The sequence below is a fragment of the Miniopterus schreibersii genome, assembly GCF_964146895.1.
Source record: "Miniopterus schreibersii genome assembly, chromosome: 2".
Taxonomy (NCBI): domain Eukaryota; kingdom Metazoa; phylum Chordata; class Mammalia; order Chiroptera; family Miniopteridae; genus Miniopterus; species Miniopterus schreibersii.
The window spans coordinates 11,565,685-11,581,976 of NC_138102.1; the positions used below are offsets into that span (position 1 = coordinate 11,565,685).

A 16,292-nucleotide genomic window follows, 5' to 3' on the forward strand; every position below is an offset into this window, starting at 1 on the left:
TTCTTTCTTTCCAACTTGGATGCCTTTTATTTCTTTTTCTTGTGTGACTGCTATGGCTAGAACTTCCAGTACTCTTTTGAATAAGAGTGGTGAAAGTGGACATCCCTGTCTTGTTCCTGATCTTAAGGGAAATGCTTTTAGTTTTTGCCCATTGAGTATGATACTGGCTGTGGGTTTGTCATATATGACCTTTATTATGTTGAGGCATATTCCCTCTATTTCTACTTTGGTGAGAATTTTTATCATAAATGGGTGTATACCATACACAAGAATAAACTCAAAATGGATTAAAAACTTATATGTAAAACTCAAAACGATAAAAATCCTAGAAGAAAATGTAAACAGTAAAATCTCAAACATTTCTCATAGCAATATTTTTTTCTGACATATCTCCTCATGTAAGGAAAACAAAAGAAAAAATAAACAAATGGAACTACATCAAACTAAAAAGTTTTTATACAGAAAAGGGAACCATCAACAAAATGAAAAGACAACCCACTGAATGGGAGAATATATTCTCTAATGATACATTTTATAAGGATTTAATACCCAAAATTTATAAAGAACTCAAACAACTCAACACCAAACCAAACCAAACCAAACAAAACAATCCAATTAAAAAATTGATATTTTAATGGATATTATTAATTTTATTACCAATGTAACCCCAATAAATTCAATTGAAAAAGGACCTGAATAGACACTTCTTGAAAAAGGACCTACAAACGGCCTACAGACATGTGAAAAGATGCTCAATATCACTAATCATCAGAGAAATACAAGCTAAAACCACAATGAGGTATCACTTCACACCTATCATCAGAATGACTATTATCAATAAATAGACAAATGACAAGTGCTGGCGAGGATGTGGAGAAAAGGGAACCCTCCTGCCCTGCTGGTGGGAGTGCAGACTGGTGCGATCACTGTGGAAAACAGTATGAGTTTCTTCAAAAAATTAAAAATGGAGCTGCCTATGACCCAGCAATCTGACTTCTGGGAATATATCCATGAAGCCCAAAACACTGATTCAAAAAAATATATTCACCCTTATGTTCATTGCAGCACTATTTACAATAGCAAAGATTTGGAAGCAACCCAAGTGCTCATCTGTATATGATGGATAAAAAAAGCTGTGGGACATTTACACCATGGAATACTACGCAGCCATAAAAAATGAAATCTTACCTTTTGCGACAACATAGATGAACCTAGAGGGTACTATGCTAAGTGAAATAAGCCAGTCAGAGAAAGATTCACTTATATGAGGAATCTAGTGAGCAAAATAAACAAAATAGAAACAGGCTCATAGATACAGAGAAAAGACTGACAGCTGTCAGAGGAGAGGGGGTTGTGGGCTGGGCGAAACAGGTGAAGAAATTAAGAAAAACAACAACTCATAGACACAGAAAATGGACAACAGCATAGTGATTACCAGAAGGGAAGAGAGTAAACGGGGGATAAATGCTGATGAAAGGAGACTAGACTTTGAATGGTGAACACACAATACAATAAACAGACAATGTATTATAGAATTGTACACTTGAAACCCATATAATTTTATTAACCAATGTAACCCCAATAAATTTGATTTAAAAATGATTACTTTTCTGTTCCCTGTACCAGAGGCACCCAATGATTTTTTTTGTTTTTGTTTTTGGTTTTTCACTCTAAGGACCTGGTAAGATTTCTGGAGATAAAAGCCCATGAAAGAGTGGGGGCCATCCTAAGACTGCAGCCCCCAGGAGTCTCCCACTTCTCACACTAGTCCTCACTAAGCCTTTAGTGATTCAACAAGATGACCATTTAAGTGTTCTCACCAGTTTATGCTCCTGTCCAAGCCTTCCACTCCAGGTAAGCTGACATCATCTCTGGGTCTCTGCAGTCACCTCTCTGAAATGTGGGTGGCACTTTGCCATGAGACCTCAGTTCTCTCTAATGGATCCAAGAAAAGTCATTGATTTTCAGTTCTTTCAGCTAATTTTTCTTGTTAGGGATATGAGTGATGGCTTCCAAGCTCTTTAGATGTTGAGTCTGGAAATGAAAGTCTTCCATGCACTTTCTTTTAAAAACTGACAACTGTTGAAGTACATTGATTCTCAAAGAAAAATAAACACATATATTGGTCCTTCCACTCCACTGAGTGTTGATATATTATTTTATTATAATTTTATATTGACATAGAAACATAAATTTAGACCTAAAGTTCATAGGTCCATAGTTTTTAACCAAATTTTGAAGTATAATGCATGTGTAAAGTAAATTTGAAAGTCCTACAAAAATATTAAAACCTTAACAATATCAATTTAAGATTTTGTGGGTGAACCAAAACATTTTTGATAGGTTTAATGGAAGATACTACTTAGTTCTAATACTATACTTAGTCTGTTTCTGTATTTTAACTTCAATAATACTTGTATAGGAAACTTCTATTCACATAAGGTCATATCAAGAATTTTCTTTTTTTCTCTTTAGAACTATCAAACAAATCTCTGCCAGGATGCAATTTTTCAACATCAATTTCCATGAGGCATGGTTTGATAGTTATACAAGTGCTTTATATTCACATGGAGATGTGTTTATTTTAACATTATTAAAACTTTTAAATCTCTATCTTCTTATTGCTTTGAGTTCAGAACATGAAAAATATTATCTTTGCAAATTTATTGCATAAATATGTGGTGTCATATACCTTATAACTAATGACCTATTGCAATTTTAGGCATACAAAGGTATCTCTTAAAATATACCTTCCTTGGAGTTAAGCATGGGTGCATTTACCACAATAAGCCCTATGACACTTGAGTCAGTTCTTCCAACCCATTTCTCTACTTGATTGTAAAACTTTATTTGAGCACGAGGAATAATGTTATATAGCCTTACCTCTAGACACATATGTCCACAGGCAACAGAAACAAAGTCACTGGAATCCCATGGTAGTAGGTGATTGTAAAGCCAATATCTCAATGACCTGGAATGTGCCTGTGTTTGTAGTTTGTTTTCAATATAACATATCTGATAGAGACCCCTGATAAGGCATACATTGATCTTAGATTGAGAAAAATGTGTCTTTTGCCAAGATTTGAAATCAGACTTAACTGGGTTTGAATACCAGGTCCCATGACTCATAACTCTGTTCTTGACAAGTTTGCTTAATATCTCTAAGCCCCAATTTCTTCTTCTTCCTGTTATTTTTTTTCAAATCCTCACTGGTGGATATTTTTTCCATTGGTTTTTTTAGAGAGAGTGGAAGGGAGGGGGAGAGACAGAAAGAGGGACACACAGATTGTTTGCCTCCCACACGCACCCTGACCAGAGCCTGGGATTGAGCCTACAACTGAGGTACATGCCCTTGACCAGAATTGAACTTGTGGCCCTTTTAGTCGACCGACCGACGCTCTAACCACTGAGCCAAACCAGCATGGGCAAAGTCTCAATTTCTTAATCAGAAAAATGACCTGGCAAAGTTACTGTGAAATCAGATGAAACAATGAAAATAGACTTCCAACTCCTTAGACATTCCCTCTCCTCTTTCAATTAATCATTAGCTTGACTTGAATATATTTTCGACCTGGTTCCCTAGTAAGGCATCTTACATTAGTAAGACCTAATAGATAATATCATGCAGTATAATGTATTATATATTATTTGTATACACACACAAAGAGAGACAGAGGGCTTTTAAAATGCATAATCACATTTTTGAAGAAGGTAGAAGTAATCAAACAGAAGTGGTTAGCATTGTGAAAGTAAAGATGTAAACATAACAACATTACAGAGACATGCTAGAAGTGTAGCCTATTCTGACAGAAATAAACCTCACTAGGCTAGAATTTTGGAAAGTTGGTGTCTTAGCTTATTTTTACCCAGTAGTGTTGACAGGGGTACTCAATTTTAAGGTTTTTTTAAATTCCAGATTTTTTTAAAGGACCATATTTTATAAGAGGTGTATATAAAATAAGATGTATATACAAACAGTTATAAAGGAAATAGAGTGAAGTCCGATGTTAGTCTAAGCTTGTCCTCACTAAGAGCTGGGTGGTAAGTCTGGTGTGGTTAAGGTATAGCCTCGTAGCCTTCCTGCAGGTCGGCCTCCACCTACCTCAGTGACCTGCTTCCTGTTTAAAGCTACTTGGCTAGAACTCTCACTGCTCACTTCGGTGTCCCTGTTACTATCACTATTAGCCTTTCATTTGAAACCTATATAATTTGATTAGCCAATGTCACCCCAATAAATTTAATTTAAAATAAATGAAGAAGAAAGTGTATGGGACTTGAAGTCAACTGTTTGGATTGGAGTTCTGGCCCAACAGTTTAAAAGGGCAAACCACTTAAACTCTGAGCCTCAATTTCCTCATTAATCAAGCGAGGACACTAATAGTTCCTATCTCAAACAATTGTTGTAAAAGTAAATGAGAAACTACAGGCAAACTTCTCTTGTGTTGCATGGGAGTTCATCAAGTGTTTTTTAAAAGACTATACCATTAAAATGTCACGTGGGATTGAAAAAAATATAGAAACAGAGGCATGGATACGAGGAACAAATTGATAGCTGTTGGAGGGGAAGGGGATTGCAGGACTGGATGAAAGAAGGTGAAGGGACTAAGCAAAAAACATACAACCTGGCTGGCGTGGCTCAGTGGTTGAGCATTGACCTTGGATCCAGGAGATCACGGTTCAATTCCCGGTCAGGGCACATGCCCGGGTGGCGGGCTCCATCCCTAGTTGAGGGCGTGCAGGAGGCAGCCACTCAATGACTCTCTCATCATTGATGTTTCTCTCTCTCTCTCCCCCTCTCCTTTCCTCTCTCTGAAATCAATAATGATATATTTAAAAACAAACAAACAAAAAACATACACGCAGCACCTAGACACAACAACAGTCTGACGATAGCCAGAGGCAAAGGCGTGTGGGGGGAAGGTGGAGGTAGACAAAGGAGGGATACACGCAGAAGGAAAGAGACTCTGCTTGGGGCCCTGGATGCACCATGCAGTGTGCAGGTGATGATTTATCGAGTTGTACCCTTGAAACCTGTATGGTTTGGGGAACCAATGTGATCTCAATAAATTCAATAAAAAAGGAAGCAATTAAAAGATCTGCTCTAAAGAAAAAAAAAAGAGTGGCTGTGCGGTACTGTTCCCTTGTCTCTCAAGCACAGTGCACTGTTGTGCATTGTCTCCCGGGCACATTGCCTCCCAGAGGGAGTGTTCTGGGGTGCGCAGGGGCCCGGCCAGGTTATTTTGGCCATTTGCGGTTGAAAATATGATCTCTCCCTGTTTACAGCACCCAGAAGTGCCTATGGAATAGAAACTAAACACTTTCCCCCAGAAGAATTAGATCTAAAAATTAGCTCATTCATGTAATGTGTGGTTTTTATGCCTGTCGCACTGGAACTTGTTGAGTGTGATTAAACCAAGGAGCTGGAAAGTGTGAACTCTGACAAGGTGGGGGACGGTGAAGGACATTTCTTTCCTCGGCCTCCACGCCCAAGGCCCGTTTCCTCCACGCCAACCGCTTAGCTGCTCAGAAGAGCCCCGTAGACAGTGCCCACATCAGATAGACGGAGCTGCAGTGAGCAGCCTTAATTATTACTTTTACTTCGTAAGTATCTGCAGCCTTTCCTCATGCGTTTCGTGTTTGAAGTGAGAGATAAGGGGCATAAGGGAAAAAATGAAGAAAAACAAACCACTCAAACATGGGACTCTTCCTCAAACTTTCACAGTACGAAAGAAGGTGTGATGGGAATCAGTGGAAGATGTGGAGGCTAACGGGAGAGAATGGAGAACAGGAACTTAGAGAAGCACACATGTCACAAAAGGGAGACCTCCTCTGCTTAATAACCCTTGTTTCTTTCTCATGTTACTTCTCTTTTTCTCTCGCAATGTTCTAGATGGGAAGACAGATTTAGATTTTGCAAACTTGTGCTTTGGTGAGAGTACGATTGAAATGCATTGTTAAGAAAGATTTTCAACACTCAGTGTGTCATTTCCTCTCTTCATGTATCAGATGCTGCAATACTTTGTGATAAAGATTTTACATTTCAACTGTAAAGAGTGGGAAGTGGGTAAATCAGTTCAGCTGTCTTCAGGACAAACGGTAAAGTAAGTTTAATGTTTTTCCAAAATTGCTTCTATTAATTCTGTGTGTCTACTCTGTGTCTGGGTGTATGTATGTGACATGTGACATATATATGTGTGTGTGCGTGTGTATAGTGTAGATATATGTGTGTGTGTGTGTCTGCACATACACAAAAGAAAGGATTTCTGGTAGAATTTTTTTATCCTCTCACTAATAATTTGATTTGGTTGTTTCAATGTTAAAAAAAAAAAGGACATTATGGCTAGGTTTCCATGAATAAAAATATGTGTGTGTACATAGATATATAAGAAATATACTAAGTACTTTGTAGGTTAAGCTGGTAAGAAATTTTAAGCATATAACTGTGTATATTTTATTGAAAAATATTGGATTTATTCAAAATATGATTAGACATTTTAATTAGTTACATTTCCTTAATTTTCACATTATACTTTTGGCTTTAATTTAATACCTTTTATTACCTTTATGTGCTCATATAAGAACTATTGGTTGTGCATCTATATTTGCACTTCACTGGACTAGATGTAGGGAAATACAGAGTCAAAATATAAAATACAGTTGCTGTCTTCAGGAAGTTAATGATTTAAGGCAAATATACAACTTGAGCAACTTAACATAATAAAAATAATATAATAATATAATATAATAATGTAATGTAATATATAATATTATAATATGATATGATATATGATATGATATGATATAATAATATAATATAATATAATATAATATAATATAATATAATATAATATAATAAAGTATAATATATAAACATGGAATTTGAGTACCTTAACTAGTGTGAAAGTGTACAGATAACTACCATGGGAATATAGGAGAGGCCAAAATTACTTCAAAGAACGAAAGGACTATATAAAAAAAACACCTTAATGGATTTGTTAGAATTTAGATTCATCTTAAAGAATGGGTAAGATTTATACAGCATAAAATGGGGGTTAGAGTTCTCATTGGCCTTGTGAGGAGAGCGATAAAACGATTATAGAAGTGAGATTATAAATGTTTTATGTAGTAATTAGAAGCTGGTTGTCTGGAAGTACATACAAATCCAAGCTTCCCCACTCCTTAGTTCTACATTAAGTAGTTATTTAACCTTCTAGGTCTTGGTTTTCTAGCATTGTAAAATGGCAAGAGCATTGCTATAGACCTCCTGGGGCTGCTGTGAGGATTAAATAGAAAAGTCCCAATAAAAGGGAATTGGAATATAAATAAAGATGGTTCATTTATTGGTGATCGTGTACTAATTTATAAAAAATTATTTTAAATCCTCATAATTTTTTAAATTGAAATTGTAATAATATTTTACATATATATGTGTATATATATATATCAGTAAAATAAATTTAAATATTTGCCAAAGGTCACATAGTTCGGAAATGTCACAACCAATATTGAAACCTAGGCTTCAGATTCATAAATTGATGTTCTTTCTCCCTCACTACCAAGGATGAGCATCCGTAGCGCTAGCATAACATAGTTGTTTCCATTTCATAACCCTTTTATGGACACCTTTCTTTTTTTTTTTTTTAAATATATCTTTATTGATTTCAGAGAGAGGAAAGGAGAGGGAGAGAGAGAGATAGAAACATCAATGATGAGAGAGTCATCGATCGGCTGCAGCCCACAACCTGGGCATGGGCCCTGACCAGGAATCGAACCCTGATCGCCTGGATCCTAGGTCGACGCTCAACCGCGGAGCCATGCCCGGCCGGGCGACACCTTTCTTAAGTGTAGAGCTGTTGGCTTCACAAATATGTTAATTATTTTCATTTCATGCAAATTTTTAACTGTTCATGCAAAATCAAAGTTGTTTTTTTTTTTTTTAATAATAAAATTTACTAAGTTATTATTTACCCCAAATCTTAAAGATAAAGTTAACCTTAAGAGTTTGATGACAAATCTGAATAGGGAACAGTCGTAGAAGGGAGACTGGATAAAATACATATTGCTTATAAAGAGTTTATTCAGGTCTATATAAAGATCCCCTGATGATGTATAAGCAATTGATATGAATAAGTAAAACCCAGGAAGAAAAATAAATAATTACATGGAAATATCTCTTCTAGACTAATAACAGAAATGCAAACAAAAGCCACCTTGAAGTATTAACTCTTATCAAAATCAAAATGATTCTAAAATAACTATTACTGAGTAGTGGTAAATTTGGTTCAGAACTGCCACACTCACATTTGACTGTAATCTTTGTAAGTTTGTATGCTCTTCATAAAGAGCAGTTAGGCAGTAGATACCAAGAAGTTTCAGATAGTTTTTCTGCTAACTGGTAGTTCAACGTATGGTGAATTATCCTAAAGTATCCTTTCGAAAGAAGACAGATACACTATGAAAATATTTATGTTATCTCTATTAGTAAATATTGTCCTCCAAAGAAAAGGGGAAATTAAAAAAAAAATTATTACATTATAGAAAAATGGCTATAATAATAAGATTCATCTATTTGATGAGTTGTTGTGTAGCCCATAATTTTAAATTAAAAAATAATTTGAAGTATAAATACCGGATATGATTTTAAGGGAAATCATACTAAGTAACTCAACTAAGTAACATGGATATGTACCTCAAATTTCATGCAAAAGAATGAAAGTGGTTTTTTCTTATATTAGGGCAGAGGATGACAGAAACTCTCCCCCAGTTTATCTCTAATGCTGTTATGATGTTTTTATAATTGAAATAAAAAGAGCGACAGGAAAAACAGAGGGCATGTTTCCCAGCAAGTTAACGCGGACACCCTTTCCTATGGTTTCCCTGTTGCAGCTTCTTGACCTCGCCACCCACTCGGGTAAAAGCTGATACGGCAGAGATGGGAGTTTCACTTCTCACGGGAGCCCGGCAGGGTAACGGGCTCGGGACACCCCTCTGGCCTTTGTCAGCGCCTTGCCGTTCCCTTGGAATTGTGACTTTAGGGCACATTACTTTTTCTCTTAACCTTGGAAATGACATCTGAAGGCACCTTTGAACTGTGTAACTTGTTTACTGGATGCTGACAAAACGTCATATGTGTATGTTCTTTAAAAGTATTTAAAAATTATGGTAATAATGCAAGCAAAGAACTGAAGTAATCTAAGGAAGCCTAAGGAATGCCTTTGAGGGGAAATGGGAACTTTGAGGGTGAAATCTTTTGTGTCAGTTTCCTATTTACACACAATTCAGAGAAAACCTTTTTACTTTCGTGTATAAAAGAAGAACTTTTGACATTTTCACACACAAACTTTCCTTGAGGTGTAACCCTGTGTATGAAACCTAGTCATCCTGCAAAAAAAACATTCTTTCATTGACTTATGAAATTTCGTATAATGTATTTATGTCTCTAATGGGAACCTACCAAGTGCCAGGAACTTTCTGGTCATTGAACCAAAGAGATAAAAACTCCTGAATCATGGATCTAACTTGGGTGAAAAGAGACAGACAGTAGACGTGATGAAGAGGCAAAAAGTATTTTAAGTTAGATAGTGATAAATTTTTTGGAAAAAACACACAATTAAGTCAGGAAGGACTTGAGGAAGTGAAAGAGGTATGTTGCAATTTTATATCCAAAGCTCCAGAAATGTCAGTCTATCTAAGAGAGTGAGGTTCTCATCAAGACCTGAGTGAGATGGGGAGGTGTTTGCAGGTTTTGGACAGTGGGGTGACATGATCTGACTTGCTCTGGGAGAGGAACACTCTAGAGGTAGTGTGGAGAATAAACAAGTAAATAAAATGGAAAGAGGAACAGTGATGCTGAGAGACCGGTTGGGAAAGATGATGGGACTCCAGCCACGATGGCAGTAGGGAAGGTGACAATCGATTGGGTGTGGAGTATGAGACAAGGAAGACCCCTAGGTTTGGGCCATAAAGAAATCCAAGTGGTGATGTTGTTAGGCAGTTGCATGTACAGGTCTGGAGTTAAGAGGAGAGGCCTGGGCCATGGGCATCGATGTAAGAGTCATCAACCAGCCTTATAGTTTGTATTTAAAGCAACAAGGCTAGTGAGAACACCAAGGGAATGAATGATACCAGAGAGAGGACAAGAACCGAGAGCTGGCACAATCCAGTGTTAATAAGTTGGGAGATGGCTTCAGTATCTCTTCTCAATAGAAAAGCATGAGCAGGACCAGACTTCTGGCAAACGCTCAAGGCCTATCATTTTTGTGCATTGACTGTTTCTTGACCTCTCAAGAATCTGCTTCACTCTCTACCATAAAAGCCAAACAGCTCAAATGCCACGTAGCAGGTTAATGAAGTCGTTGTATGCCTTGCAATTCTTGGTCCTATTCCATGACCCTGACTTGTTCTACCACAGCGTCAAAGGTTCTTCCTTACCTTTAATACTGATTCTTCTTCCTTTATGTGCCCATTAAATTTGTTTGTTCTCAAGTTTATGTTCTCCATATGTTTTTCCTGAAAAATATTTTGCTTGATTTTTTTCTCCTAGTCTTTGTTAAAGTGTTATATTCTGATGCCTTTTTGTCAATTCTTTTCATTTCCTTTTCTTTTTAAATACTTCTTGGATTCTCCCCTTTCACTGTCGGCTCCATCACTACTACCCAAGGTGTGTAGCTGGGGTAGAGAAAAATGAGCTAAAATGTAAAAAATTGGCATAGAGTGCAAGGAATGGCTCTGAGGAAGTCAGGAGCTGCCGTGCAATTAGATATGGGCCTAGTGGGTGACAGTGAACTAGAATAAAGCTCTGGCCTCTAGTTCATGTGACTATGCTCGCCTCGCATCTCTATTTACCTTTATACCCGACTGTACCATGTGTATCTCAATGCACAAAAAATATAAATAAATGACTATAATAAACAGATGAAATAAATAGATGATATGCCAACACTAAAAAACCTGGAAAAAAACAAAAATTAGGCTGATATGGAAAACACACCATTGTAGCTATTTGTATTATTTCAAAAAATGATTCTGAGCTGGATCAGAAATAGGGCGTTAGCCTTTTATATCAGTGCATAAGGTCTTTGGTGCTTGACAGTATTCTGTTGATCTTAGCAGTCTAATGACTTACACAGTATGTGAGGTAATGGTACATAATAGGAATTTGTTGGACTGGTCTACATGAAGGAATAGGTATTTCCATCTTAAAGTTATTGATTGAAAAATATCCCAATACTTACCATCTATTTTTTAATGATGCAGCATCTAGCATTCTAGATCCACCTAAAAAAAAAAAAAAAAAAGTAAAAAGTGGAATTCTTTCTTTCTCTCAAGAAAAGTCCTTTAAGCCAAGGAGGCCCTATGGGTTCTAAATTGCAAATTTATTGAAACGTACATGTGGAGCTTCTGAGCAAGTATATGGATAAAAAATAACATTCATTTTGACTTATTGAGGCCAAGATTAGATCACTGTAGTCTCATCCTGGATTTGCTATGATTTTTCTTTTTAAAATAAAACTAAGACAGTTCTTTGCAAAAAAAGAATTGTTCCAACCAAAATGCTAGTAATGTTCTCTTGAGAGCTACAATGGGATGTGGCGATAGCTAAATGCCAGTTGGACCTGACCAAAGGAAAATAATGCTGATTAGGAACAGGCTAGAGTGAGTGGCAGTGTCTAAACAGTGTAACACAGTCACCCAGCCCTAACATTTGGTTCATGTTCAAGGAAGCTATAAAAATAATAAGCTATACAAATAATAATAATAAATAATAATAATAATAGGAAAAAAATCTGAATTAAGGCCATAACCAATTCAGTCCCAAACATCCATCTCGTTTAAAAAATAAAGACAAGACAAAACTAATATACGAGACTAAAACCTGACAAAACAAAAATCACATTATTCCTTCAACAAATATTTATTAGGTATATTTTATGTTCCATGTCCCTTTAGGCTCTGGTAATAAATATTTAACAAAATAAGACATGGTCCCTCCTCTTATGTAACTCTCATTCTAGAGATATTTATCAGATTCAAAAGGTTTCATCTTTTTTTATAACAATATTCCTATTAGGAGATTGAGTAATATGAGATGATTACTTTGTATTTAAGTGAAAATGGAGTCATGATAACTCAAATATTAAAACCAAAGCCAGAGTCAAACACATTGAGAAGCGCCAGTAAGCAGCCTGTGAAAAAAAGGGTTTCTAGATACATAGCAGGTGTATCTAAATACATACTTTGTGAGCTCATCTTTTAGAAACTAAGTTCAAAGTGAAAAAGCCTTACCACATAGTCCCTCATTGCTTTGAACCATAGTTTTATATATTAACTTAGCTCAGCTTTATTGTTTTTCTCAGTTTTTAAAATTATTTGTTTGTTCATTTGTTTCGCTTGGCAAGTGAAACTGTTATCCAGTTTAAATAATAGAGTGAATTAAAAAGAGATAAATGTTAGGGGAGTCTGGATCTGAATTGTCCAAGTTGATTTCCTATAATGATCAATTTCCCTGATAATTATTTATTTCTTTTACTTTGCCTCTGCCTAAGAAAAGAGGGTGTAGGACCTATACCTCCCTTCTCCACTTTCTTCCTCCACAGGGCCAAATAATTTAAGAACACACTCCTTGGTCAGGTCACAGAATGATGCATGAACAAAGATTGTTATTGCAAACTGAGATATAAAGAATCTTCTTGGTAGTATTGAGTCATATCCTTACTTGTCAATACTTCACCCCCAAGCAGGGTGAATGGTTGCGTGTGAATGATTGTCCTTCATTTCCTGGACTGGGTATGAATTCGGTGTCCCGCAGCTGCCAGTGCCCTCAATTAAACTTTGGCTGTGCTAAAACCATAACTCAGCATTAAAGGAAATAAGAAATGATCAGAAAGTGTTGGCGTTATTCTAAATTTATCAATCCAATGAGCTGAACTGTTTCCACGAAAAAGTCTTGTAATTTCTTTTCATGGGAAATGTGGTCCTCAGATTGCAAGCTGCAGCATTACTAGAGAACCTGTTGGAATTGCAAATTCTTGACTCCCTCAACCCAAACATTGGAAGCTCTGAGGGTAGGATCCATCAATCCATGTTTAATCAAGACTTGAAAGGATTCTGAAGCATCTTAAGGACACATAGACATAGATTGTATCATAGAATATGGATTGTGCTTAAGAAGGTACAAGGACATATTTGTGATCTGCCTCTGTATAATCAGGAGTCCTGGAAAATAAATAAATATACAAGTAAGAAAAGAAAAAAAGAAACAGTTTTTCCTGTGACTCCTAATCTAGTGAATAGATATGATCTTTCCAAAGTGATAAACAGATGCTTTGGCAAAGAAACACTGACTCACAAAGCTCTGATAAAGGGTCACAGGAAATATTTACTTCAAATTTTGCACAACTATTTTGTTCTAAGGGAAATTGTTTTTTTCAACTAAACAGTTGTTTTCTGTCACTTGGAATAATACTTTTTTAGCTAAGAAAGAAAAGCTACGTCTCACTCTCAAAAAACAAACACCTGCTCTATGTAAGTCTGTCTTTTACTGTTACAATGAAAACTTATGGGTAGGTATACTATATTGATATGTATGGTAGATATGTAAACTTAATTATATTTTCTAGCTCACATTGAATTTTAATTATAAAATTCAGTTGGAAACATTATGCCAAAGGGTCCTAGCCATTTTATGTGTAATTAATATATTTTCCCATGTGTTTGATAGAAGTATGGCCAAGTGGGATAGCTTTCTCGATCAACAGGAGGACACCGATAACTGTTCAGAATCTGTGAAGTTTGATGCTCGATCAATGACAGCTTTGTTGCCTCTGAGTAAGTAGAAGAAGGGTGGGATGCCCAGCGAGGTGGTCCTTAGAGTAATTGACACTACATAAAATTACAGTCTTGAGACTTACCTTACATGTGTATGAATATTAAAATAATACTTATTGGATAAATAGTTTTTTCCCTCTCTTGAGAGAGAATACAAAATAAGCTTAAATTGAAGAAAGGAAACATTATAATAGATTAAATTAATCCATACTATTGATTGAGTTGTCTGATTTCCCAGCCATTGGGCTAGGTCCTGAAGATGACTGTGATTCTAGCACCATGAATTGGTATTTGAAAATCATGGGTGGTGGGTATTTGTATTAGTTTCCTATGGCTGCTGTAACAAATTACCACAAAGTGGGTGGCTTAAAATAGACATTTATTTCTCACACTTCCAGAGGCCAGAAGTCAAAGTCAAGGTCTCCTCAAGGCCATCCTCCCTTTGAAGGTTCTAGGCTAAGAATCAGTTGTTGCCTCTTTTTAGCTTCTAGTGGCTCCTGGTAATCCTTAGCACCGCCCCTTTGTAACTGTATCACTCCAACCTCTGCCTCTATCTCCACATGGTCTTCTCCCCTGGTGTCTCCATGCCCTCTTATGCTAAAGATATCAGTCATTGGATTAAGGCCTCACTCCAAACCAATTTGACCTCATTTTAACTTGATTATATCTCCAAGACTTTATTTCCAAATAAGTTCACATTCACAGATACCCAGTGTTAAGTTTTCAACAATATTTTGAGAAACAATTCAATACATAACAGGACTGAAAAAGATGTTTGTACAGGTTACCAGAAGACCTCAAAAGCAGTAGTATTTGACTGTGTCTGGATAGGTCCACTTACAGTGTGAACACGGAGATGCTTTCCTCCTGCTAAGCCTTAAGTACATTTTACCAAGGGATGAGGCAGGGAGGGAAGGAGCCACGGAGATATTTCAGTCAGAGGAAGCAGCAAATGCAAAGTACAGGATCTTGTAGGAGTTCTTACAAAGAAAAACCCGAAATACAGACCACAGCTCCAAGGCCTGATGGATCTCGTATGCGGTGTTAACAATAGACCGGAGGCCATGGCACCACTGAGACAAGGAGAACAGATAATAAGAGAAGCTTTTAAAGGTGGAGATGTTGAGATTGAGGAAGGAGAACAGAGTCACTGGGAACAAAGAAAGGCAAAAAACAAAACCAAACAAAGCAAAGGCATCTCTGAGAGCTTTTAAAAGGCAATATACAGATAATTTGTGATTGTAAATGGGTGTGGGGTGCCGGGGGGCCAATGGGGAAAATAGGGACACATCTGTAATACTTAAAACAATAAAGATACATTTTTACAAAATTGGAGATAGAGGAGAAGATGACTCCTGGGCTTCAGGCTCAGTCAGACTGGCAGGTGGAATAGCCCATCCTGCTCGTATGGTGGGTGGTTCTTTCTCTTTTTCCTTAGATCTTTCCTTTTTTATTCCTTTGTTTTCTTTTTCTTCTCTTTACTTCTCAAAAAAAAAAAGGCTCTCCTTTTCCTTTCATTTCCTCATAGAACATTATTGAGCAATGTCTGAACTTTTGTTTTTAATTTTGGGACTTTACAACAGGAAAACAAAATTTACTTAAAAAAAAAAAAAAAAAGAGTAATGAGAACAATGGCCATAGGAAAAATATTTTAATAAATGCTTTATTCACTCTTCTTCTTCTACTAAGATTCCCTCCATATTGTTAGCCTTTCTGCAATTAGCCTCTATTATGTGATCACTGTTTATTATAAATGCATAATACTAAAATGTTCATATGTTCTGATCTAGCCAGAAGATGGACTTCACTGATCCATTCCAAACTTAGTCAAAATGTGAACAATTTTGTTTATTTCTTATTTTACATTTTATTCAAATCATAAGAAGTATTCAAATACAAAGTTATAGAGATGAAATTGTAAAAAAAAAGTACAATCATCATAGAAAATAAATGTTTCTTTTATCTGTCTTAAAATAAGAAAAAAATCATAATTACATAGTTACTTGAGGGATTTTATTTTCACCCAGAATATATTCCCATATGAAACAGAAGAAGAAAATTGTTTGCATATATTGGTGTGGATATTAAATTTAATTCCCCCAATCCGCCGGGTGTGGCTCAGCGGCTGAGCATTGACGTAGGATCCAGGAGATTGCGGTTTGATTCTCGGTCAGGGCACATGCCCGGGTTTCGAGCTTGATCCCCAGCAGGGGGCGTGCAGGAGGCAGCCGATCAATGACTCTCTCATCATTGGTGTTTCTATCTCTGCCCCTCTCCCTTCCTCTCTCTGAAATCAATAAAGATATTTTTAAAAATAATAATAATTAATTCCCCCAAATGAGACAAGCACAACCTGTAGATGATAACCACTTTCATGGGTGCTTAGTTAGTGGATACGTAACTGAAATGTCCATAGTGATGCCTATGGGCTTAGTCTGTGATTGTCCCTTTTGCTTCCTACCGAA

General features: G+C 36.4%; 1 protein-coding gene across 2 annotated transcripts in view; it reads left to right on the forward strand.

Annotated features, from left to right (window-relative positions):
- The first annotated feature begins 5,978 nt into the window (after positions 1-5,978).
- The window catches only part of MSR1 (macrophage scavenger receptor 1), a 58,627-nt gene continuing 48,313 nt past the window's right edge, over positions 5,979-16,292 (forward strand). Inside the window, exons 1-2 of one of the 2 annotated variants that reach the window (XM_081128140.1) lie at positions 5,979-6,101; positions 13,721-13,827. In XM_081128140.1, the coding sequence (XP_080984266.1) occupies positions 5,998-6,101; positions 13,721-13,827 (211 nt within the window). In that variant the 5' untranslated portion in view covers positions 5,979-5,997. The remainder of the gene's footprint in view (positions 6,102-13,720; positions 13,828-16,292) is intronic. The other variant, XM_081128141.1, reaches the window with a different exon arrangement.